The sequence below is a fragment of the Bidens hawaiensis genome, unplaced genomic scaffold, assembly GCF_021521415.1.
Source record: "Bidens hawaiensis isolate Kalapana, Puna unplaced genomic scaffold, B.hawaiensis_p1.1 tig00013876_1, whole genome shotgun sequence".
NCBI classification, from domain to species: domain Eukaryota; kingdom Viridiplantae; phylum Streptophyta; class Magnoliopsida; order Asterales; family Asteraceae; genus Bidens; species Bidens hawaiensis.
Window position 1 is genome coordinate 101,358 of NW_027492189.1, and position 23,813 is coordinate 125,170.

Consider the following 23,813-nt stretch of genomic DNA (forward strand, 5'->3'; position numbering starts at 1 on the left):
GGGAGTCTGGTAGAAGGGTGCCCACCTGATGTGGCGTACGATACGATACACTAACATGAACAATGAGTCAGTGATGAACTTAGAACCCGTGTATAAATATGAAAGTACAGTAAAAGTGCATCAAATAAAGTAGATATGAAATCATATAAAATAATAATGATTGTGAAAAAATATGGTTAAACATCAAATTGATTGTTTACATAATAAGATTTGTAAAGAAATTTCGGTATTAATAACATAAAGTTTAAGTTTTTTAATTCTTTTCCATATTTAATCACATCAATACATGTTTGGTAAAACACAATTAAAACAATAATCATATCGAGTAAAATCCTATCAATAACACATATTAGCAGTGTGTGTAAAATATGATTAAGCTAGTAAAATTTATTAAAAACAATTTTACCTGTTAAATGTTAAAATTTAATGTAAAAAGACAATACCATCCTTTTAAATTTTCTATAATATATTTTAGAATTATAGATGCATTGAAAAGGGGTGAATAGATTTTTGAAAACTTAAATAATGTTATAAACATGTTACCCAAGTATATAATAAATATATCTAAAAGGACTATCAAGTTAACCGTATTATAATAATAATTTTAGACCGAATTCGATAGAAGTAATTGAGATTTTTATACTATTCTTTACTATTTTTATAGATAGAATCGCTAATCACGAACATGAGTGGCTCAATAAAAAATGAAACAAACCGGTAATTTTAGGCCCTCATTTCTATAGGTTTCTTAAATTTTTAGAAAGTAACAAATTGTATATAAGTAATTTTGGCTTTAAGATTATTTAACGATAAGATTTGTGATCTATAGTTACACATGTACATATAGATAACATGAGACATGAGAGTCATTTATGATTAAAGACAATTTTTATTACTAAAAAACACAATTTTGTTATGCATTTTATCAGCGTTTGGAATTACCCAAAATACATGAGTGGGTCATCTTTAGATGAAATGTCAACCGTCAATACTGATTATGACATTTTCAAGCCTGACTCACCCATAAACAACTTCAACAAGGAAACCTACTTTACTATAGGAAAAACCCTTTAGGTTTCGAAATGATATTTTGTGATCCTGTTATGAAAATTATTTTAAAAAATCAAAAAAATTAAAAAAAATGTTAATAATGGGTCTTGAACTCATGACCTATAAATCAGCAATGCACAAATTCACCAACAAACCAATAGATATATTTGTTTCTAACCCGCTAATTAAATATATATCTACATATAACGTTTTTTTCTTAATTTGAAGACCTAAGTATGGCCTAAAGACTTATCTTTATTTCGCTGGCCCACGTACCAAAAGATCCTAAACATTAACCTTTATTCCCGTGTCATTGACCAGAAGATCAGAAGGGTCAATGACCACCAAGAAGAATACTAATATGAATTTTATACTTCGATTGAAAAAAGTTAGAGCCGATCAAACAAGAAAGAAGTTAGTTAAAGATTTTGATTCCCAATAACATAAAAAGTACAAGAGAAAGGCCGCCACATGCCCACCTTCACATGCAAATGCAATGTATCTTATTCATTAGTCACTATTTAGTTAATAAAAAAACAAAAGAATTGAGCTAATTCGTAAAATGTTAAACCTTTTGTATATTAATTAGATAAAACTTAAACTAAATGGATCCATCTAAAAGCAATGTATGATTATATGTATATCATATGTCTAAAACAAATTTCTCAATCTTTGATGGGTGATAAGCGATAAACGATAAGTGTTTAAGTCACTGTATTAGATATTTTGTGTTTGATTCTGAATTTGTATAAAAGTTATATTGTTATCGGACTATTTTGAGTATACATAATTACTTGCAGATCGTATGGGGAACAATGATAAATATTGATACAAGTTAGCAGGTATGAAGTATACATTTGATTAATATTATTATGGCTTCGGTACCGTAGATGGTTCCAAAGGGTGCCATCCCTCGGTGGATCTAGAGTAGCACACTATCATGGTAAGGGGCTGGCCCCTTGTGGGGTCTAAAGGGCAACGTCTCTTGCTAGGGTTGTGTATCCAGTCGGCGTAAAAATTTATGAATTTACTTTACATGCGCTTTATCGAAATAAGATCGGATCAATGTGGATGGCAAAGGTTGCATGGAAATGATACCCAAAAGTTATTGGAATCAAGTATCAAGTTGCCAATGATCGGTAGCAACTTGGTTACTAAAAACCGGTAGCCGCTTTGAAGTTCGGTAGCAACCTAAATAAAAGTCGATGACTCGATGGCATCTTTTGAATTGTTGTAGCAACTTAGTTTAGTGTTAGCTATTTTATCTATGAGTAACAAATGAAGTCATGTAGCAACTACTCATAAAATAACTTAAAAATGGTTCCATCACTAGAACTTTGCTATTGTCTTTGTTCATGATTCCATTTCTTTCATTTATATTTTTTAGAATCTTTAAAGTTTTGTTTTTCCTTTTTGTATTTTGTAATCTTAACCTCCAAGTGTTTATGTTTTTTTTTAAATCGATGGAGATTTGTGAAAAGGATTTCTCATTTTAAAATTCAAATAGGAGATTTGAGGAGAAGACTAGAAGTGCACAAAAATCTGAACCCGGACTAGAAATAAACCCGGAACCGTTTTTTTATATCCGGGTTTTTAATACTCAAACCCGTACCCGACCCTACTCGTAGGATACGGATAAGGTATGCATTTCAGTATTAAAACCAGTACCCGAACCGGACCTGATTTGTACCCGGTAATACACGAAAACTCGAACCGGTTCCATACCCGAAACCGGGTTTTTCAAATACTCGATCTATACCCGTAAAATACCTGAAAAATATTCGAAAAATACCCCTAAAAAGTGCAACCTCTTAAAAAATCCAAGCTATACACAAATAATACCCGGAAAAAATCACACAAAAAAACCCTAAGATAAGGTTTTTTCAATACCCGAAAATAGGGTATTCATATACCCGTTTTAGAATACCCGGTCATATACCCGACCCGAACCCGATACCTAGGGTATGGTTTTTAGAGACAATACCCGGACCTGGCCCGGGTATGCCAATACCTGATTTTCTAATACCCGATCATGCCCGAAACCGGGTATTTGATAAAAGTGATTTGTGCACCTCTAGAGAAGACAATTGATTAATAAAAAAAACCACAACCGATCTAACAAACAACAAAAGCTGCTTAAATCCAAGCCCACTTCATTTGCTTCAGACAAGCCCAATAAGCCTTATTGCAGCTGTTAAGGCCTGACAAGTAACACTCAACATCAAAATAAGCAAGCAACCCAAATACCCAATCGCATGAATGCATGATAGTTTAAAGTTTAAACACAAGCAATTAGAAAAGTTTATTATGTGCGTGAATTATATGTGTTGAACTATATGTATATTTCAACACATATTATTATAAAATTTATACACGAACATATACCATTTAATAAAAAAAAAGATCTCATGTCATGTGTCGTCTTCATAACTATTCTCACCATTTTCTCTAGTAATTCTTTCTTATTAACTATCTCTCTCTCTTATAATGCTATACGTAATTTTTTTAATAAAAAAAATGCTAATTGTACTAATATAACACATTTATTTTAAAATTATGTTATTTTAAAATCATCGTTATTTAAAAAAAGCTTAGAAATTTAATTATGAAACTTTGTTTTCAATAAAATATTAAAAGCAAGTCAAACTAAATTAAATAACAATTAATGTAAATTCAAAACCCAATTATATATTTACTTTGTTAAAAAAATTAAATCATTAGTATATATAACATATTTTGCACATATAATGTATAAAAATTTCTCATCCCGTTTAATACACGAGTTCTAAGTTATTTAATTTATATATAATCCAAAGCAAAACCATTATTTATGTTTATTTTAAACATGAAAATAAAAAATAAAAATAACTCCAATAGAGGTAACATGCACCACTAATACGTTACTACAATATATACATATGCATGTTACACGTAACATTCATCACACAAAACCTAACATGATCAATGCCTAATCTCCGACTAATCTTCTTCATTCTTCTCCTAATTATCTCCGGTAACGGTGTCGTAGGCGGAACAAAGAAGCGAGTTCACGTCCCCGACGACTTACATGACGTGGAAGACAACGAGGAGGATGATGCATGGATATCATGGGGGCGGAAGAAGAGTATGACGAAAGAAGAATTCGATCCGCCGCCAGAGAACTTTTCGGATTTGGATATTAATCAGATGCAGGAGGAGATTATGAAACGCCAGGTCGGATTGGCGTTTGGCTTTGTTAAGCTTCGGTTAACCGATAATCGTACTCCGGTAATGTTTTTGTGCGGTTTCGCAATGTGAATTATGTTTTTCTAAAGCTCGGCTCAGACTCAGACTCAGGCTCGATTTGTTTATTATCTATTAGTTATTATACAGTTTTTGCTTACTTCTGTATATATTTTAATTATAATTTTATACATGTTATTTACTTATTTTTATCATGTTTTTATATATAATATTAATATTATAAAACTACATATTTTATTTTACATATAATATATTAAATAAAATTATATAAATAGGCTCGTGATCCGGATTGATCTCGACAAGTGAAGCTCGGGTTGGGGCTCGTTTATTAAACATGACTATTTCTAAGCTCGAGCTCTAGTTCGAACTCGTTTAACCTCGGCTCGATTCGCGTTTTTAGCGAGCTGATCTCGAGTAGTTCACGAGCAGCTTGGCTCGCGAGCCGGCTTGATCTCGACAAGTGAAGCTCGGGTTGGGGGCCGTTTATTAAACAAGCCTATTTTAAGCTCGAGCACGGGTTCGAACTCGTTTAACTTAACCTCGGCTCGATTCGAGTTTTTAGCGAGCTGATCTCGAGTAGTTCACGAGCAGCTTGGCTCGCGAGCCGGCTTGATCTCGACAAGTGAAGCTCGGGTTGGGGGCCGTTTATTAAACAAGTCTATTTTTAAGCTTGAGCACGGGTTCGAACTCGTTTAACTTAACCTCGGCTCGATTCGAGTTTTTAGCGAGCTGATCTCGAGTAGTTCACGAGCAGTTTGTCTCGTTTAGGCTCGCGATCCGGCTTGATCTCGACAAGTGAAGCTCAGGTTGGGGATCCTTTTTAAACAAGTCTAGTTTTAAACCTCGAGCCCGGGTTCAAACTCATTTAACTTCGGATCGATTCGAGTATTTAGCGAGCTGATCTCGAGTAGTTCGCGAGCCGGCTTGATCTCGACAAGTGAAGCTCGGGTTGGGGATCCTTTTAAAACAAGTCTATTTTTAACCTCGAGCTCGGGTTCGAACGCGTTTAACCTCGGCTCGATTTGAGTTCATAGCGAGCTGATCTCGTGTAATTCACGAGCAGTTTGTCTCGTTTAGGCTGGCGATCCGGGTTGATCTCGACAAGTGAAGCTCGGGTTGGGGCTTGTTTATTAAACAAGTCTATTTTTAAGCTCGAGCTTGGGTTCGAACTCGTTTAACCTCGGCTCGATTCAAGTTTTTAGTGAGCTGATCTCGAGTAGTTCACGAGCAGCTTGGCTCGCGAGCCGGCTTGATCTCGACAAGTGAAGCTCGGGTTGTGGATCCTTTTAAAACAAGTCTATTTTTAACCTCGGGCTCGGGTTCGAACTCGTTTAAGCTCAGCTCGATTCAAGTTTTTAGCGAGCCGATCTCGAGTAGTTCACGAGCAGCTTGGCTCGCGAGCCGGCTTGATCTCGACAAGTGAAGCTCGGGCTGGGGATCTTTTTTAAACAAGTCTAGTTTTAAGCTCGAGCTCGGGTTCAAGCTCGTTTAACCTCGCCTCAATTCGAGCTTTTAGCGAGCCGATCTCGAATAGTTAACTAGCAGCCTGGCTCGTTTGCACCCCTTACGATATTATTGCCATCTAAAGATCATGAACCAAATGTTTACTGTTATATTTGCAGGATATGGTATCAGATCTTGCACTAAAATGGACCAATCTTGCAAGAACTGGAGCAATTGAAGTAACCTTCATGGGGTTTGATATTACCACTGTAATGTTCCAGTTACAAAATGCCCAAAACACTTATGAGGTTAGTTCCCATTAATTCATAGCAACCATGAACTTGTTTTAAAACACATAATATTGTTGATGACTGAATACCTGTTTGTGTTCAGGTTAAAGAGTTTGTACTGAGTCAGCCAGAATCATACGAAGTTAAGATGGGCGATCGGTTTTTCAGAAGACCGGGAGATCCTCCGTATGATGATCTTCTAAAGGAACTCCACAAAAGCAAGAAGAAACGATCTTTGTCAAATGATACTGACCTCAAAACCGAGTTGTAATTTGAAATCAAGCAATAATTCGTTTCGTTTCGTTTTCTGCTAATTGTTATCATTTATCTTTGGAAAATTTTTGCAGTTTAATTAGTAGTATTACTTTGGAATTGTTTCTACTTAATAGTTTCACCTATTCTATGGTTTCTACTTTCTATATATGCATAGTCTGAAATTAGGGGTGTGTACGGTTCGGTTCGGTTAATTTCGGTTAATAACCAATATCAAACTTGGGCTAAAACTTTGCTTAAAAATACATGAAATGAATGTTTAAAACTTTAAATACATGAAATTAATGCATAACTACATGAAATGAAGGTATAAATATATGAAATTGAGATATTATTACATAAAATGGAGATATAAATACATGAAAATGATAGTATTAAACTATTAAAACATATAATACATGAAATAGAGGAAAAAAAGCTTGAAAATATTAAAAAATGAAGAGTTCAGTTGGATTCGGTTATATCGGTTCGGTTTCGTCGGTTTTCGGTTCGGTTTTGGTTAACGATTCGGTTATTGCTCACCCCTATCTGAAATAGATGAACTGTCAATAAACAAAAAATAAAACTTAGGATTTACTGAAGAGAAAACATAACTTTATTAATATGAATTAAATGCATACAACAATTTATTGGTTCTGTTTGCTGATACATGATTACATGATACAAGAAATGAAAGTGAAGCCAAGAATGTTTGTATTTTAGAAAATAAAAAAAAACCTTCATTTTAACTTTTTGGTAAAATCCGAGAGCTGAATCACTTGAATTCGGGAGTAAGTTGCAGCTTCCTCTCTCTCTTTTTGAGTGTTAAAACCCCAATCAACTACGTAAATGAAACCAACGAACACCAAACAGTTAGAATCGATCAATAATCATACACACGACTGTATAATTATAAAATCATTTAATCAAAATGATGATACCTAGATACAAGTTCCAGCCATTTAGCTCGGGTTCTTTGATGACGTTTTTCAATGTTGCTAGTCGGTCTTCCACGAAACTAGTTAAATTAAAGAGAAATTAAAATAAAGTTTTACATTAACTTGAAACACAAAATTAGAAGTTGAATTTAGAAGCTTACTGTAGGGCGAGTCCTTGGTTTTCGGGTTGCTTTTGAAGCATCTTCAACACTTCTACTTTAGGACTAATTTTGCGAATTAAAAAAACAAAATTTGGTTAAAAAACTCGAACATGATTTTATGAGAAAAAAAAATCCTCTGGTAAAAAAAACACAGTTACCCAGATCCAAGAGCAAACATTCTCTCGGGTGGTATGGCAACTCCAGCAAGTTCTCGCAGTAACGCATCAGCAAAACGACCCTAACACAAACATTCGAAACCAAAATTACTAAAATACCCTTCAAGAACGACAAAACAGAGTTAAATGTATTGAACTGTTTTATATGAGAAAAAGGGATTACTTGTTTTGTGGTAACTATATAAAGTTGCGAACTTGCAAACCTTAAAGCATCAGGAACACCTGGATAAAACCTGTTAAAACGATACGCGAGTTATACACTTATACCATCAAACAGTTCAAACGGTTAACGGGTCATAACTTATCCAAAGATACTTTTACAACATAACCATTAAACAATATGATTAATTATAAGTTTTTTTTTACAAAAGTGTTTTGGGTTGACCCGACAGACCCGCTCCGGCCCAATAGTAGAAAAAAACATAAACCACCTATTTGCTCCAATCCATGTAGCTAAATCCTTTTCCATCCATTCATCTCTAACCTTTCCAAATAAATCGACAAGTTCCTCTCGGTTTTCACTCCATTCTTTCATTATTACCGGTTTTATATCCGACCACCTCTCTAATAGTCCCTCAATTGTGAGCCCGTTTGCCACCTTACACATTAATAAATAATAGCAGTTAACAATAAATTAACCATTAAGTAACAACTTTATAATCATTTCATTCTCTATGTAGTACACATACCGATGACTTCTGCAATGAAGGAATCTTAATCTCCAGAAGCAGTCTCACAAGCAGCAGGTTCTCATATCCAGTTTCCACAACCGGTCGTACCTATCACAATTTGAGAATTACAGTTTCCTCAGATACTGCGTGCATGGTATGTTTTGGATCATTTTTGGGCTAAAACCGAACAAAACCGAAACTTTTTTTAATTTTTGGAAACTATTTGGTTTCGGTTTTTCGGTTTCCATTTGGGTTCGGTTCGATTTTGGTTTTGCCATTTAAGCTTTTTAAATTTTGAGTCAAAAATTCTTTTTGCCCCAAAATAATGAATTTGGGCCTAAATCATCACCATGGTTGTAATAACCACACCTAGGCGCCGATTAATCTCTAGTCTGTACCGCACCGACTATTCGCCGATTATTTGCTAGTCAAAATTGAAAATTTATATGTAGAATTTGCCAATTTGGTTATTTAAAAAATATTACATATAAAATTCCAATATGATTAATCCTGATTAATCTCGAATAGGGGAAGGTTAATGTACAAATGAAATTAAGGTGCTAAACGTGAGAATCAAGTAGAGTAATTATATATACAAGTATAGTAATTATGTAATTACTCTATGATGTTATTACATAATTACTCTACCTATATATATAATTACTCTACTCGATTCTCACGTTTAGCACGTTCATTTCATTTGTATTTAATATCGCTAGTCGGTCCCTTACCGTCTGACTAGCGCGTAGTGAGTTCTACAACAATGCTCATAAGTAATTGATAATTATACATTTGGGCTAAAATATTTTAGTTACTATTTATTAAAACAATTATGCATTACTTAAAAGTTTAAATAAATAATAAGAAATGAAAATCTATAAAACATAAAACCAAACCATCGGCTTCCTGGTTTTGGTTCGGTTTTTCCGGTTTCATGCACACTCCAACAATAAATGAATTTTTAAAAAAAAAACCCTAATTTTGAGCAAAAAAGAGGAAAACAGAGCTTACTGTATGCATCTGATCAACAATGGAATCTTCAATAGATGAATCCACGTCAGCAAACAATTGAGGCCATTTCACTTTGGCTGCCTGTATCAATTAATTGATAACCAATTAAGTAATTATCATACGTATATATATATATATATAAAATGAAGTAGTAAGTGTGTGTGAATTTGGAATTGAAATAATAATAATAATAATAATAATAATAATAATAATAATAATAATAATAATAATAATAATACCTTAACAGCAGAGATGGAACTCTCACCACAACTGTCACATAGAACTCCATCAAAGTCCAACGCATACACATCCCCCATGCTTTCTTTCTGATCAAACTCTTTCTTGTTGTGATGAATCCTCAGATATTTGTCTCACTAATTTGACTGGTCAATAGACATAAAAATATCCATTTAACCAACCAAAAATGATTTTTTTTGTGATAAGTTTTTTAGGTAAAAAAGTTTTTTTTTTATAAGTTGAAAAAATCTTATGAGTTTCTAATAAGAAGTTTTCAAAAAATTGTTTGGATTAATATAAGAAAATAAGCTGTTTTTATAAAAAAATGTTTGGTTTAACTTATTGATTTAAATGATCAAAAAAGACATAAGTTAGCAATGGGTATTCTAATCCTTTAAGGAGATAAGTTAGCAACTTAGCAAACTCCAACTTAGTGAAAACCCTTATTTTGGCTTTGTTGACACGAATGAATGGAAAATGCCTTATGTGTTCCAAACATTTTGTTAACGCAAAAAGAACTTATTCAACCTCATAAGTCATAAGGAGAGGAAAATAAGAAATCCCAAATACACCCTAAAAATGCTTGACCCTATCTAATCAACATTTGCCACTTGTCCAAAAAGTATTGGCAGAAGCCGAAGTAAATATGGTCGGAGGCCAATGAGCTTGTGGTGAAGTAATAAAAACTAAGGAATAAACTTGGTGTTTCATGTGACCCATGCTCGATTCCAGCCCCTGACTTTTAGTTTCCACGGCACCAGGTTGATAATAGGAGACTAACGAGTAGGTGGTGTTCGCTAGCTGGATCCTTGAATTGAACGAGTTATATATCACTGCATTGTCATGCATTTGGTCGAGTGTTCACGGGCGTTGGCCTTAGGTGAGAGTTTTTCCCTGATTGAAAAGCGAATGTACCCCGATGTGGTGAAGCAGACTAGCAATGGCCAATTTGAAGGATTCATAGTTGTTCAAAACAAATATATATATAGTCGGAGGCCAAATAATCTCGGTGGACGCCTAAAAATCTTGTCGGTTCCGACAATTTTTTTTATTTAAATAAAACTAGTGACCCGACGGTTTTATGGCGTGTGGCATTGATAGGAATCATGTTCTAGTTTCTAATCTAAATGTCATTTGTCTATTTTTAGGAGGGGTCAAGTGCAACTTATATTTTTATAAATAAGTATTACTAGCTAATAGGGAGAGGGGAGGATGTTTATGTTGAATATGGCATTGCCATGGCTCCTGCTTATGCAGTGAGATAGGGCTAGGCCCGGAACTTGTAACCTTTACGTTTTCGTTAATACAATCGATCTTACATCTTATCCCTACTATCCGATCTTCACTCTATCTATTATATCAAACCCTATCATTGGTCCGACCTGCCATCGACCTGCCTCACCTCTACTCTCCATTTAATTTCAAAATTTCATATCTGTGTTTAGATCTCAGATCTCAGATCCGATTACCTCACCAAATCTCTTCATCTATTTTATACCGTCAATAGATCTGTGTTTTTATTCAGATCTCAGATCTGCCATTTTCACTCATGGAAACCCTAGCTCAGAAATTCCGATTAGATGCTCACGAACAACATATTTAACAATTACAATATGATGTTTCTGAGATTAAAGCTACACTAAAAGCATTGGAGGTTGATCGTGATGAATCCAACGAATTTCGAAACGTGGTGTTGAATTGGATGAAACGAAAAGAGCAGAGGACTATTGCTGGGTCGCTTGGTTCAGGAGGCAATTTCAGTGAGTTATTTCCCTATTCTCGTCCCAAATTTGTGTCTGATAGGGATTTGGGTCCCAAATCTGCTTTCGATGGAGATTTGCCGGATGGTCTTCTATCTGTAATAGCTCAATTGGAGGCGCTTGTTTCCAGATCTGAAGAGCGTTTGCGTTTTGGTGGCCTCGAAATTCACAATTCAAAAGGTCAATTGAATGAGGATATAAGTTCCTCAAACCTTGATTTGTTTGAAATTAAGGAGGGATTGGTTTCATGTTATGATTCGGGTGTGGATATTCCAAATCTAGGGTTTGCAACTGCTAATCCTATGAATTCTGGTAATTCTCCATCAAATGTGTTCGAGCCTTCACTGAACCCTAATTCTTCGTTAGCTTCCTTTAACGATTCAGATGAAAATCCAATTGGTGACCTTCCAACGGTGCTTCTTTTTGCTCCAAAGGTGATATTAGCACTTCATTCGGAATCCCCTGTTTTGTAAGGCCCCGTTACCGGTAGCCTTACTTTAACGTCGGATTTACTCATAAACACAGTTCTTACAAATCAGAGTTAATTAAAACTTTCGCGGAATATAAAACTTTAACCGTTAATTACCAAACATTTATTCTTTTCTTTAAAACCTACTCAAAACATCATATTTAGAACATCCTTTCGTTCATCTTCAGATGCCAACCGTTCAATCCCTGCCATGTGTCATCCTCATGCTTTCTTGATAAACATATATACCTGCGTGCATACTAAAAGTCAGTTACGCTGAGTGAGTTCTAGTTAATCACGTAACATACAATTCATTCTCATATATTCTTCCCGTATACGAAGACACGTATTGCTACCTTAACCTTGTATAAATATCCATAGAAGGATCATCCCGTAATATCTATTAAAAGAACCATTACTATTACCATACTATATATACTCTCCATAGAAGGAACACTCTGTATACTTTCCATAGAAGGAACACTCTGTATACTTTCCATAGAAGGAACACTTTACTATCCATAGAAGGAACGCTATACTTTCCATAGAAGGAACACCACACTATCCATAGAAGGAACATTATACTATCCATAGAAGGAGCACTATGCTATCCATAGAAGGAACTTTATATTATCCATAGAAGGAACTCTATATATTATCCATAGAAGAACACTGTATATAATCTGTATATAGGCTATTATCTAATATCCATGTAAGGAACTAATCTCTTCCCTAGGCAATACGTGCAATATCCGAAGATCATTCACGTACTGACAAGCATTTCATTCTCATTCAAGTCATATATAAATAACATCTAAATCATACATGGCATACACTTACCATTTAAGGTAAGTGTATTAACTAACACATCGAGTATGCACACAGCCCCGAAAAACATAACAAGGAAATGGGGCTAGAAACTCACCTGGATTCGGTTGCGCTCGCCGTTAATCGTAATTCCTTTCCTTAACTGGGCACGGCTAACTGTTAAATATATATTTTTGTTAATTAACTGTCTAACTAATTAATGTGGCTTCCTAATTTGGGCTCGTTATTTATTTTAAATTGCACATGGGCCACTAACAACATTGGATTCGTAAATCATAATTTCTGGGCCCAACTGGTCAGGCCCAAATGTCAACAGAGAACCCATTTGGCCGAGATCAATCTTTGGCCGAGAACCTTGGCCGAGATCAATCTGGACCGAGAACCTAGGCCTGGCCGAAAACTCCCTTAGCCGAGAACCAAGGATCTTGGCCGAGATCCTTCTTGGCCGAACACCATGGCCGAGAACCAAGGGTCTTGGCCGAGAATCCCACTTGGCCGAAAACCCTATGCCCAGACTCACTTATTTGCCCAACATCATCATATCTTACTTTTATGATTTCTATCCAACTTAGATTTAGATTTAAGGTTCGAATCATGATTTTTAGCCTCCTAACACCATTATTTATAATCGTTTTACACCCAATACTAACACGGCTTCAAGATCTATCCCGTTTTAAGCATAAAGCTGGGACCTTTACACATTCAAAACGTTCTAGGCTAGATCTAGGGTTCATATATGAGCCGTTCACTATTATAAGCATATTATGTCCGTTTTAACCATCAAGTTCGAAACTTTATGATTTGTCTAGACCCGATCTAGCCTAGGATCAAGTTTTATGGTAAAACGTTCATAAAAACATAACCTTTAAGGTTTAAATCTCATACCTCTAGGCGTATTTAGGCTTCGGTTTGACTTGGATACGAACTAGGATCTTGTATTTATCTTGTATATGAAAATCTATTGATAAAAAGGTTGGATCTTGATCTTGTTTCTCTTGGGATTGGGGGCGGCCGAAAAGGGTAGAAATGGGTTGGATGTTTGGGTGTTTAGAGAGAATTATATGGAAAAATATGGATGGAAATGGAAAGGATTAGGGTTTAAGGGGTATTTATACTCCCTTATGTCCATGGACCTAAGGCTCATATTTTCTTTTTGATCCATAATTAATTACATCTAATTAGTTTACTTGAACCATCTTTGTTATTTTATTATTTCTTTATTAGTCCAAGTAACTATTGTTCCATAAATAAATTATATATTTAAATATTATTCTTTGAAAATTCGGATGTTATATGTTCTATCCTCCCAATTGTTATCAACGGGACACCCGCATACACATATCAGTGAAGTTGGTGATTTCAAGCTTAACTCTTCCACTTCAATGAATTTTGCTCAGGTCTTGCACAGGCCTACACATACTGTACTTAAGGTTCATCCAAGTCAATACGAAATTGGTAGTGAATTGCTTGCTGTTCAAACCTTTGAATGGAAACCGGGTTGGGACTTTGGTTCGACCGAACATGCAACGTCCAGCCCTCTTGCTTTTGCCCCACCATACTAAACCACCTACTACACCACAATCAATTGATGATTCCTCAATTGAATGCTTTACTTCATTTATCAGAAATTAAGGATTTCGATTCAACGCATATCACTATCAATGGGGCTGCCTCTTTTCACAACTCCATAGAACCTATACAAGATCAACTCAAAACTCAGATTCAGATCTTTGGTTTCGATCCTGGTCCGAGTTTTATTAACATGCTTTATTTTAGTCGCATTATTCGCATCTGTCAGCTTGTTTGTGCGGTTTTGTTGGAGTTTGGTCTTTCGGTTTTGGGCCATAAACTTGGTTTTACTCAGAATGTGTTCCATGTTTACACTGTGCGCCCTCGATCTGTTTTACAAATTGCTCATGGAGAAGTTCGAGTGGAGTCGGTGGTTCGTGAACTTCAGGATAGTGATGAAGATGAAGCTCTGCAACATCTTGAGGTTCATTTATCCAGCATTCAAAGTTCTATGAATATGCATGTTGACAAGAAATGTCGGGATGTGCAACTGTCGGTTAAAGAGCAGGTTTGGCTTTATGTGACGCTTAAACCGTATCGTCAACTCTCTATTGCAAGTCGTCTTCATCAAAAGTTGGCTGCTACCTTTTTTGTCAAGAGTTAAGTGACACTTTAGTACCTGTGGTTTGGCCAACTACGCAACTTTAGTACCTAAACTTTATTTTGTGCAACTAGCTACCCCAGCTTCAAAAAACTTGCCATTTTAGTACTTTTTGCTAACCCCGTTAATTTTTTCTCGTTAAGTAAGGGGTAAACTTGTAATTTCAATAGAGTATATGAACACGTCAGTCACTTGTCCTACTGGCTAGTGCATCCCTTGTTAAAACTTCGTAAAAATCATAGGTTCGCGTTCGAGTCCAAGTAACCATATTACAAGTTTATCCTTGACTTAACGAGAAAAAATTAACGGGGTTAGCCAAAAGTACTAAGATGGCAAGTTTTTTGAAACTGAGGTAGCCAGTTGCACAAAATAAAGTTTTGGTACTAAAGTTGCGTAGTTGGCTAAACTAAAGGTACTAAAATAGCACTTAACTCTTTTGTCAAATTCAGATTGTCGAGAAATTTAGACCGCTAGCCTCTGTTGATATTTTCTTTCCTACAAACCTATCGGGTATTCATTGGGGGTACAAAACTACAAGTCCTATTATTGAGTTAATTGTTGGATCATATAATTTGTGGCTGGTGCATGGGCAGGGTCGACCGCTAGACGACGCAGCCGATCCCAGTCTTGAGGACAAGACTGTTTTCAAGGGCGGAGTAATGATAGGAATCATGTTCTAGTTTCTAATCTAAATGTCATTTGTCTATTTTTAGGAGGGGTCAAGTGCAACTTATATTTTTATAAATAAGTATTACTAGCTAATAGGGAGAGGGGAGGATGTTTATGTTGAATATGGCATTGCCATGGCTCCTGCTTATGCAGTGAGATAGGGCTAGGCCCGGAACTTGTAACCTTTACGTTTTCGTCAATACAATCGTTCTTACATCTTATCCCTATTATCCGATCTTCACTCTATCTATTATATCAAACCCTATCAGGCATAATCTATTTGGTTAAAAATCTCGACGGGTAATGATTAAAATGTGATCGGGTCTACGAGTTTTAGAGTGAACATTTTGGGAATTGATTGGTCAAATGAACATTCATGGTCCGGTTTATTTGAACGCGTCTTTGAATAAATTTAGAAAGAGGTTTTATGCATGGTCTGGTTCCAACTCTATAAAGAAAATCTATTCATTTGGATGGTCTGATCAAAGGCATTATTGGTAAATGGTAATGGAAAGACTATTCTGTTTTTGTTGGATGTGGGAAGCTAACCGGCAATGATGAATTTTCGACCAGTTTGTTACGGACCCATTTGCAAACGTACAATGGGCCGACGACTTGACACGAGTGGAACAGTTCCTATAAAATTTAAATTTCTTCGGCTGGAGACTGTCCTTGAATCGCTTACCGAATCATAAGTATAAACTTCTTTTCTATTTTCCGCATTTGTTGGTTTAAGTGTGTAATCTTTTTAAATAGCTTAGTTATATGCAGACAGCAGCATATTTCATAAATATATATGTTCAATACATAAGATATTCATTAACACAAACAGTTAAAATGTAGTTTTACATGATATCTTTTTAAAGTATATCAAACAACATTAAAATACAGTTTTACATTACATCAAACTTTTGAAGTCAACTGTCTTCTGCACATCAATCCACTTCTTTCAACAGCACTGCTATTTCACAATCGCGGGTTGTCGTGGATAGAGAAAATGTGACGGTGAACCAACACGTCAAAGACATGTACAATAAGAAAAGTTTATGTTTATTACATTTGCATCAAAATGAAACAATAAATGAAAGTAAAAATAATATTTTTCGGATTTATGAAAATACCTTCATTTTAATTTTTTGGTAAAATCAGAGAGCTGAATCACTTGAATTCGGGAATAAGTTGCGGCTTCCTCCCGCTCTTTTTGAGTGTTGAAGCCCCAGTCAACTATTCACAACAAACAAGTAAATGTCAGACATTTACAGTTGATCAAAATATTAATCATACGTGCGATTGTATATGTATAAATTCAAAATGTTGATACCTAGATACAAGTTCCAGCCATTTAGCTCGGGTTCTTTGATGACATTTTTAAGTGTTGCTAGCCGGTCTTCCACGAAGCTAGTAAAAAAAATAACAAATTGAACTCAAGTCTCAAATCATTTTAATACAAATCCGGAAGTTAAATTTTAAAAGACTTACTGTAGTTTGCGGCCTTGGTTTTCTGGTCGCTTTTGAAGCATCTTCAGCGTTTCAACTTTGGGACTTCATGTTAAAATTTATAAAAAATAAACAAAATATTGTTAAAGATATCATAAGATGAATTTATACAAAAATATGAAATATCATGTTGTGAAAACCAGGTACCCGGATCCAAGAGCGTATATTCTTTCGGGTGGTATGGTAACTCCAGCAAGTTCTCGCAGTAACAAATCAGCAAAACGACCCTAACGCAAACATACACAACTAAAATTACTAAAATACCCTTCACGAATGACCAAAAAGAATATATACTAATTTTCTTGGAAACGAGAAGTTACTTGTTTTGTGGTAACTATATAGAGTTCTGAACTCGCAAACTTCAACGCATCAGGAACACCGGGATAAAACCTTTAAAAAAGGAAACGTATCAAACAGGTCAAACGGGTCAAAAATCATAGTTTTAACGCATACAACCGTCTAAATAACTTATTTAAAAAGAATACAACTTTTGTACACAACTCAGTTAAAAATTATTTTACTAAAGTGTTTTGGTTTACCCGACCCGACTTAACCCGTAAGAAAACGCAGATCACCTGTGTGCAGCCATCCATGTAGTCAAATCATTTTCCAGCCGGTCAAACGGGTCAAAAATCATAATTTTAATGCATACAACCTTCTAAATAACTTATTTAAAAAGAATACAACTTTGTACACAACTCAGTTTTTTTTACTAAAATGTTTTGGTTGACCCGACCCGACCCGACTTAACCCGTAAGAAAACGTGGATCACCTGTTTGCAGCCATCCAAGTAGTCAAATCATTTTCGAGCCAATCATCTCGAACCTTTCCAAAGAGATCAATAAGTTCATCTCTCTTTTCACCCCATTCGTCCATTATTACTGGTTTAATATTCAACCAGTTGTCCAATATACCCTCAACTGTGAGTCCTTTTGACACCTTACACATTTAACAATATAACAATGAACAACAATGTTTCAAATATTTAAACATGTTAAAAAGTTTATGATATGCATATGGAGTTATGTACCGATGACGTTCGCCGTGAAGGGATCTTGATCTCCAGAAGCAGTCTCACAAGCAGAAGACACTCGTATCCAGTTTCCACAACGGGCCGTATCTGTCATGGTTTCAGAATTTGAATAATAATAACGGTACGAGTTAATAGAGTGAACTGCGTTTTCGTCCTTGTGGTTTGTCCAAATCTGCGGTTTTAGTCCAATAGTTTAAATCTGCGATTTTCGTTCCTATGGTTTCATTTCAGTTGCAATTGAACCCGAATTCACTAATCCTGTTAAGTCTGGTCGTTAAACCCATCAGTGTGCCCTTCACGTGAGGGGCAATTTTGTCTTTTTCCCCCCCAAGAGGGGGCTTGCGAATTAGGATTGGGGTTTATTTGGGGAGAAAATGACAAAACTGCCCCTCACGTGAGGGGTACGCTGATGCGTTTAACGACCAGACTTAACGGGGTTAATGAATCCGGGTTTAGTTGCAAGTGAAATGAAACCACATGGACGAAAATCGTCAATTTGAATCTATGTCCAAAAACCGCAGTTTTGAGCAAACCACGGGGACAGAAAACGCAGTTTACTCGAGTTAATATGAGCGAGAATGCGAAAACAAAGCTTACTATTTGCATCTGATCAACCATCCAATCTTCCAGTGATGAGTCCACACTAGCAAACATTTCAGGCCATCTCAGTTTAGCTGCCTGTGTATTGTTGTTCAACCAATGAGCATTCATAGTTTCGTACACAATGTAAACGATCCAAGCCGAGCGAGAGCTCGACTAGGCTCGAGCTTGGCTTGTTAGTCGTTTTACAAGCTCGAGCTTGACTCAGGCTCGGCTTGTTAATTATTTATTAATTTTTAATTTGTTTATATACATTTTAATTAATTTTAGATATTTTTAGAAAAAACTTAAACGAGCCTAAGACCCCGCTTGAGCTCATTTGCAATACCTTAAACGAGCCAAAGTTCAGCTTGAGATTGCTCGTTTTGACATACAAGAGCTCAAGCACTATCTCGGCTCGTTTCGAGCTTTTTATTATAAGCTCGAGCTTGGCTTGTTAGTCATTTTCTCAAGCTCGAGCTCAACTATGGCCCAGCTCTTTATTGTTATATCAATTCATTTAAATACATTTTTAATATGTTTATATATTTTGAGAAAACCCTTAAACGAGCCTAAGGCGCCCCACTTGAGCTCATTTGCAATACCTTAAACGAGCCAAAGCTCCGCTTGAGCTCGTTTTCAATACCTTAAACGAGTCAAAGCTCCGATTGAGCTTGTTTGCAATACCTTAAATGAGCCAAATCTCGGCTTGAGCTTGCTCGTTTTGACATACAAGAACTCAAGCACGATCTCGGCTCATTTCCAGCTCTTTTTCATAAGGTCGAGTTCGGCGAGCTAATCCTATTTACAAGCTCGAGTTTGACTCAGCCTCAGCTTGGCTCGTTTATTATTTACTAATTTATTTATATACATTTTCAATTATTTTTATATATTTTTATTAAAACATTAAATGAACCTAAGCTAGGCTCAAACCGTCAAACTCGTATGAGATACCTTAAACGAGCTAAACCTTGACTGCGCAGTGTGAAATTAATACATAAAAGTAAAATAAAAAAAAGTTACGACTTAAAAATACACTAGCCTAGTTAAGGCTCAACGAGCCTAAACTTACAAGGTTTAAGCACGGGCTTGATAATTAAATTGAAAGTGATACCTTAACAGCAGAGATGGCAGTCTCACCACAGCTATCACAAAGAACACCATCAAAGTCCAATGCATATAGATCCTCCATTTCTTATCTCACTCATTTCATGTTACATTTTTTTCTCTATATATATATATGCTTTGTAACAAAACAAAAAAACTTTATAGATTTTTTTAATGAATGGCACAAATACAATATGTTGTTATCCGGATGGATGTGTTTTTATTATTTCTTTGGTGTGTATGGTTTTGTTTTGGCACATGTTGGTTTAATAAATTTTTAAATGCTAATGGTAAGGTTATATACTTATATTGAAAACCGACAATAGTGGGTCAATTATGATTAACGAGCTTTCATTACCCGCTTAAACTGAACCAAACTTACTATATGCATTTTTTAATATTATTTTTTTCATGGTGTTTTAAAATTACATATTGTATGTGTTTTTTGACGCTATAATACTTTATTTCATGGTCAAAAAATTCAAACCCATACTTTCAGACATAAAAAATGTCCCGTTATATATTGTTTTGAGCTATTTTTAGCTAGACCTAAATTTATGGTTAACCGACCATAATTTACCTGTCATGACCTTCAAAATCAATTAACCTTTTGATTACCCATTAACCGACATCTTGTTATCGTTATGGTTTTTGGCCATAACTGACACACATGCACCCATTACTGTATTGTCTATAACATGGATTAAAACGCCATAAACAAGCTTGTAACCGGCTTCAAAATTTCATAATTGAGCTTGAAAGATAATAACCAGACCATTTTCAACTGAAACAAAAGAAAGAAAATATACATTAAACGGTTTGACCAGACTTAAATGAAACTAACCCATATTGCTAAGTGTATAAATTAAGAGTATGACTCAATTATATAGGGGTTAATAATAAACTGGATCTTTTTAACCCACTACATGTCTGAACATAACATAGACCTGTCTCTGAATTTATAAATTATTAAACAAAAACATGCAAACGTGGGCATATCCACATCATAATATTCATGCTATTCTTTTACAACGTTCCCTAGTCTCGACTCCCACGGGTCATGGCTTCGACATTTTATATTTTTTTTAATTCTAATTATTTACCTAATATTGTTTATGTTGGTGACAAGAACTAAGCAAATAAAAATAATAATGGCTACCAAAGCATTCACCGAACTGAATGTACACACCCTCTCACATAGGGGTTTTTAGAAGATCCGAATCGAAACCGAAACTTGAATTATCTGATCCGAATTCTTATTTATTGATTTACAAAAAAAACGAATAGTTTGGATTATTCGGGTATATGAATAATCCGAATAAATAACATGTTTTTTAGAGTATATAACCAAACCCTTTAACATTTACAATGAGCTTATAAATTTATAACTATAACTTCATTATTCGTCCAATCAACATAATACTCTAGTTCCGTATATATGGGGGGGGGGGGGTAGAAAACCGAAATAAGCATTAATCGACGGTTAATTTTGTTCTTTTTAATTGAATTTTCAGTTTCGATTCGGTTATCCATTTTTTAAAAAACCGAACCAAACCGTTGATGATGATAAAGATTATCAAGATGATGAGGCATGGACTAAACTTTGAAGATAAATAAGATATGAATGAAGATTAAGATTAAACATCGTACTCAGTATATCCCACCAATAGCCAAGCTATGGTAGGGTCTGAGGAGGGTAAGATGTAGACAGCCTTACCCCTACCCCATAGGGATAGAGAGGCTGCTTCCGATGAGACCCCCGGCTCGATAGTAGTTTTGCATCAAGCCTTGGACATAAGGCACATAGCACTCAATCATCGGGACACCGGCTGATTGGTGCATGTACCATTGTCTTTCGGCTATCAACGCCACCACATGATGCCTGATTAACCTTCTGCCACTTTTAACGTTATTTTCACGAGATTAGTAAAATAACGTTAAAATTAGTGCAATTTTACTTTTGCCCACCCGAGGGTTCACACATATATACATTATATGCGCGCACCGCAAGCAGGGCGAATTAAGAACTTTGTTGAATTTTAATTTTATTTAATAACTTTATATTCGTATAGTTCCACGTAGCACGTGCCTGTTTTTGTTTTTTAAATTCAATATATACGTGGTACTCTAATACGTTCTCATACAAACTTAAAATATGCATTCATCTATTTTTATTTGCAATGTCTACACATAATTGAAAAAACCCCGAAAATAACCTAACCGAAACCGAAACTAACTAGAAAACCGAAACCGATTAACCGGAAAACCGAAAATAAAAAACCGAATGGTTTGTATATTCATAATAACCGATTACTTCGGTTTCGGTTTGGGTTTCGCCTAATAACCGAACTGAACCTTGCTCAGCCCTAGTTCCGTATGTTTATTTAATAAGACTTTTGCTTGTATGTTTGTTATACGAATTATTCATATTATTTCATATTACTCGAATCCTATCCAAATTGAATTGGAATGGATTCGTATCAATATTCTTAATTCGGATCGAATCAGATTTCAGATAAAGTCCTAAAACTTTCACATCCAAATAATCTAAATGAAATAACCCGTTATCCGATCCAATAAATGCCCCGGACTCTCGTAACAGGCAAGATCCACGCCTCGCATCTCACACTTGTACTATAAATAAAACCAAAAAGTCAAAAAGTAAGGCGCCAATACCGCGACTGGATAAAGATAAAATCATAAAATGATAAATACACACTCATTCATTCATTCATTACACACAAACAAAACAGTTACATAATACAACCCCAACCTCCTATCACCGGTCACCTCTACTCCAACCTCTCCACACTCACCGGTTACACCCAGTCACACCTCCACCCCTATAAATACTCTCCCCATCGTCAATCCAGTTTCCACTTATCAGTTATCACAAATCACTTCACCGGAGTCGTTACGTCACCGTCTCCGGCATCAATTATCTTCACTGTAAGTGAATCTGTTACACGATTAACATATAATATATTTGAGAATTTGATTAATTAATTATTTATAATTAACTAGTAGTTATTGATTAGTATTAATATTATAAGCGTATGTTCTAATTAGTTAGGGCTTACGTGTTGATTTTGTTTAATTTTTGTGGTTGAATTGGTTGATGATGTATGTGATCGATCTGATTATATGTGTGATTTTGATCGGCAGAAACGGTTGCGTGTGGATTAGAATTTGTGTTTATTTATTTATTATTTGTTTATTGATGTTTTAATTAAACTGTAGTGCTTTGAATATATGATGATTGCTTTTGGTTGATGATTATTTGATTAACTGTTGATTTGAGATAAGTGTTTATTGATGACGTGTGTACCTTTTGCTAACATGCGCCTTGTACTACACTCAATCATATCTTATAACACTGTCCCACAACAGGATGATTGTTGCTTTTACTGACCTGGTAATAGTTGTGTGTGAAATCTAGTTCTTATAATTGGAATGATAATATGACTTGCAAATGAGTAGCGGTGCCCGAGGCTCGAACTCTGCTCGTTTTGACATGCGAGAGCTTGAGTTCAGCTCGTTTCAAGTTATTTTTTTAAAAGCTTGGCACGGGTTTGAGTCGTTTTTCTCAAGCTCGAACTCGGCTCGTTTTGACATACGAGAGCTCAAGCTCGGTTCGTTTCGTGTTGTTTTTCTAAAAGCTTTGCATGGCTTGTGAGTCGTTCTTTTCAAGCTTGAGCTCTGCTCGTTTATTATTGGTAATTTTTAATATATTTTCAGAATACGTTATTGAGCCTAAGCTCGTGTAGTACCTTAAACGGTTGCATGTGATTTAGAATTTGTCGGTTTGGTGTGTATTTGTTCTTTGATATTTTAATTTAACTTTGAATATATGCTTTTGTTTTGATGATTTGATTCTAGCTTTATTGCTGTCATTTGGGATAATTGTTTTACTGATGTGTACTATTTGCTAACTTGTACCACGTACACTTAATCATACCTTACCCTGTCCCATAACAGGATGTGTGTGTGTTTGGGGGTGGGGGGTTTTGTTTGGTGGTTTATGTTTGTTGTTGTTGATCGAATAATTGTTGGGTTTATTGTTGACCTAATAATAGTTGTGTGACATCTTTTGGAGTTTTTTACTTTTCTTAATTGGAATGACAATATGATCCGTGTATGACAACTAGGGCTGTAAACGAGCTGAGATCAACTAGGTTCGTTTTGACATATGAGAGCTTGGGAACTGCTCATTTTGAGCTCCTTTCAAA

At 35.3% G+C, this 23,813-nt stretch overlaps 3 protein-coding genes across 3 annotated transcripts; 1 reads left to right on the plus strand and 2 right to left on the minus strand.

The window, feature by feature from the left end:
* Positions 1–3,983: 3,983 nt before the first annotated feature.
* Positions 3,984–6,297, plus strand: LOC143545234 (uncharacterized). Its single transcript, XM_077037152.1, has 3 exons — positions 3,984–4,317; positions 5,916–6,044; positions 6,130–6,297. Exons 1-3 carry the CDS (start codon positions 4,015–4,017, stop codon positions 6,295–6,297), a joined length of 600 nt encoding a protein of 199 aa, XP_076893267.1. The 5' UTR covers positions 3,984–4,014.
* A 658-nt stretch (positions 6,298–6,955) lies between these two features.
* Positions 6,956–9,575, minus strand: LOC143545247 (uncharacterized). The gene is made up of 9 exons (XM_077037162.1): positions 9,475–9,575; positions 9,236–9,316; positions 8,243–8,332; positions 7,985–8,151; positions 7,717–7,786; positions 7,536–7,615; positions 7,378–7,440; positions 7,220–7,296; positions 6,956–7,119 (listed from the first exon to the last, which is right to left on the minus strand). Exons 1-9 carry the CDS (start codon positions 9,550–9,552, stop codon positions 7,019–7,021), a joined length of 807 nt encoding a protein of 268 aa, XP_076893277.1. The 5' UTR covers positions 9,553–9,575; the 3' UTR covers positions 6,956–7,018.
* Positions 9,576–16,237: 6,662 nt separating this feature from the next.
* LOC143545246 (uncharacterized) lies at positions 16,238–19,757 on the minus strand. The gene is made up of 10 exons (XM_077037161.1): positions 19,592–19,757; positions 18,496–18,576; positions 17,896–17,985; positions 17,638–17,804; positions 17,186–17,255; positions 17,013–17,092; positions 16,848–16,910; positions 16,690–16,766; positions 16,490–16,592; positions 16,238–16,326 (listed from the first exon to the last, which is right to left on the minus strand). Exons 1-9 carry the CDS (start codon positions 19,667–19,669, stop codon positions 16,492–16,494), a joined length of 807 nt encoding a protein of 268 aa, XP_076893276.1. The 5' UTR covers positions 19,670–19,757; the 3' UTR covers positions 16,238–16,326; positions 16,490–16,491.
* Positions 19,758–23,813: the final 4,056 nt, after the last annotated feature.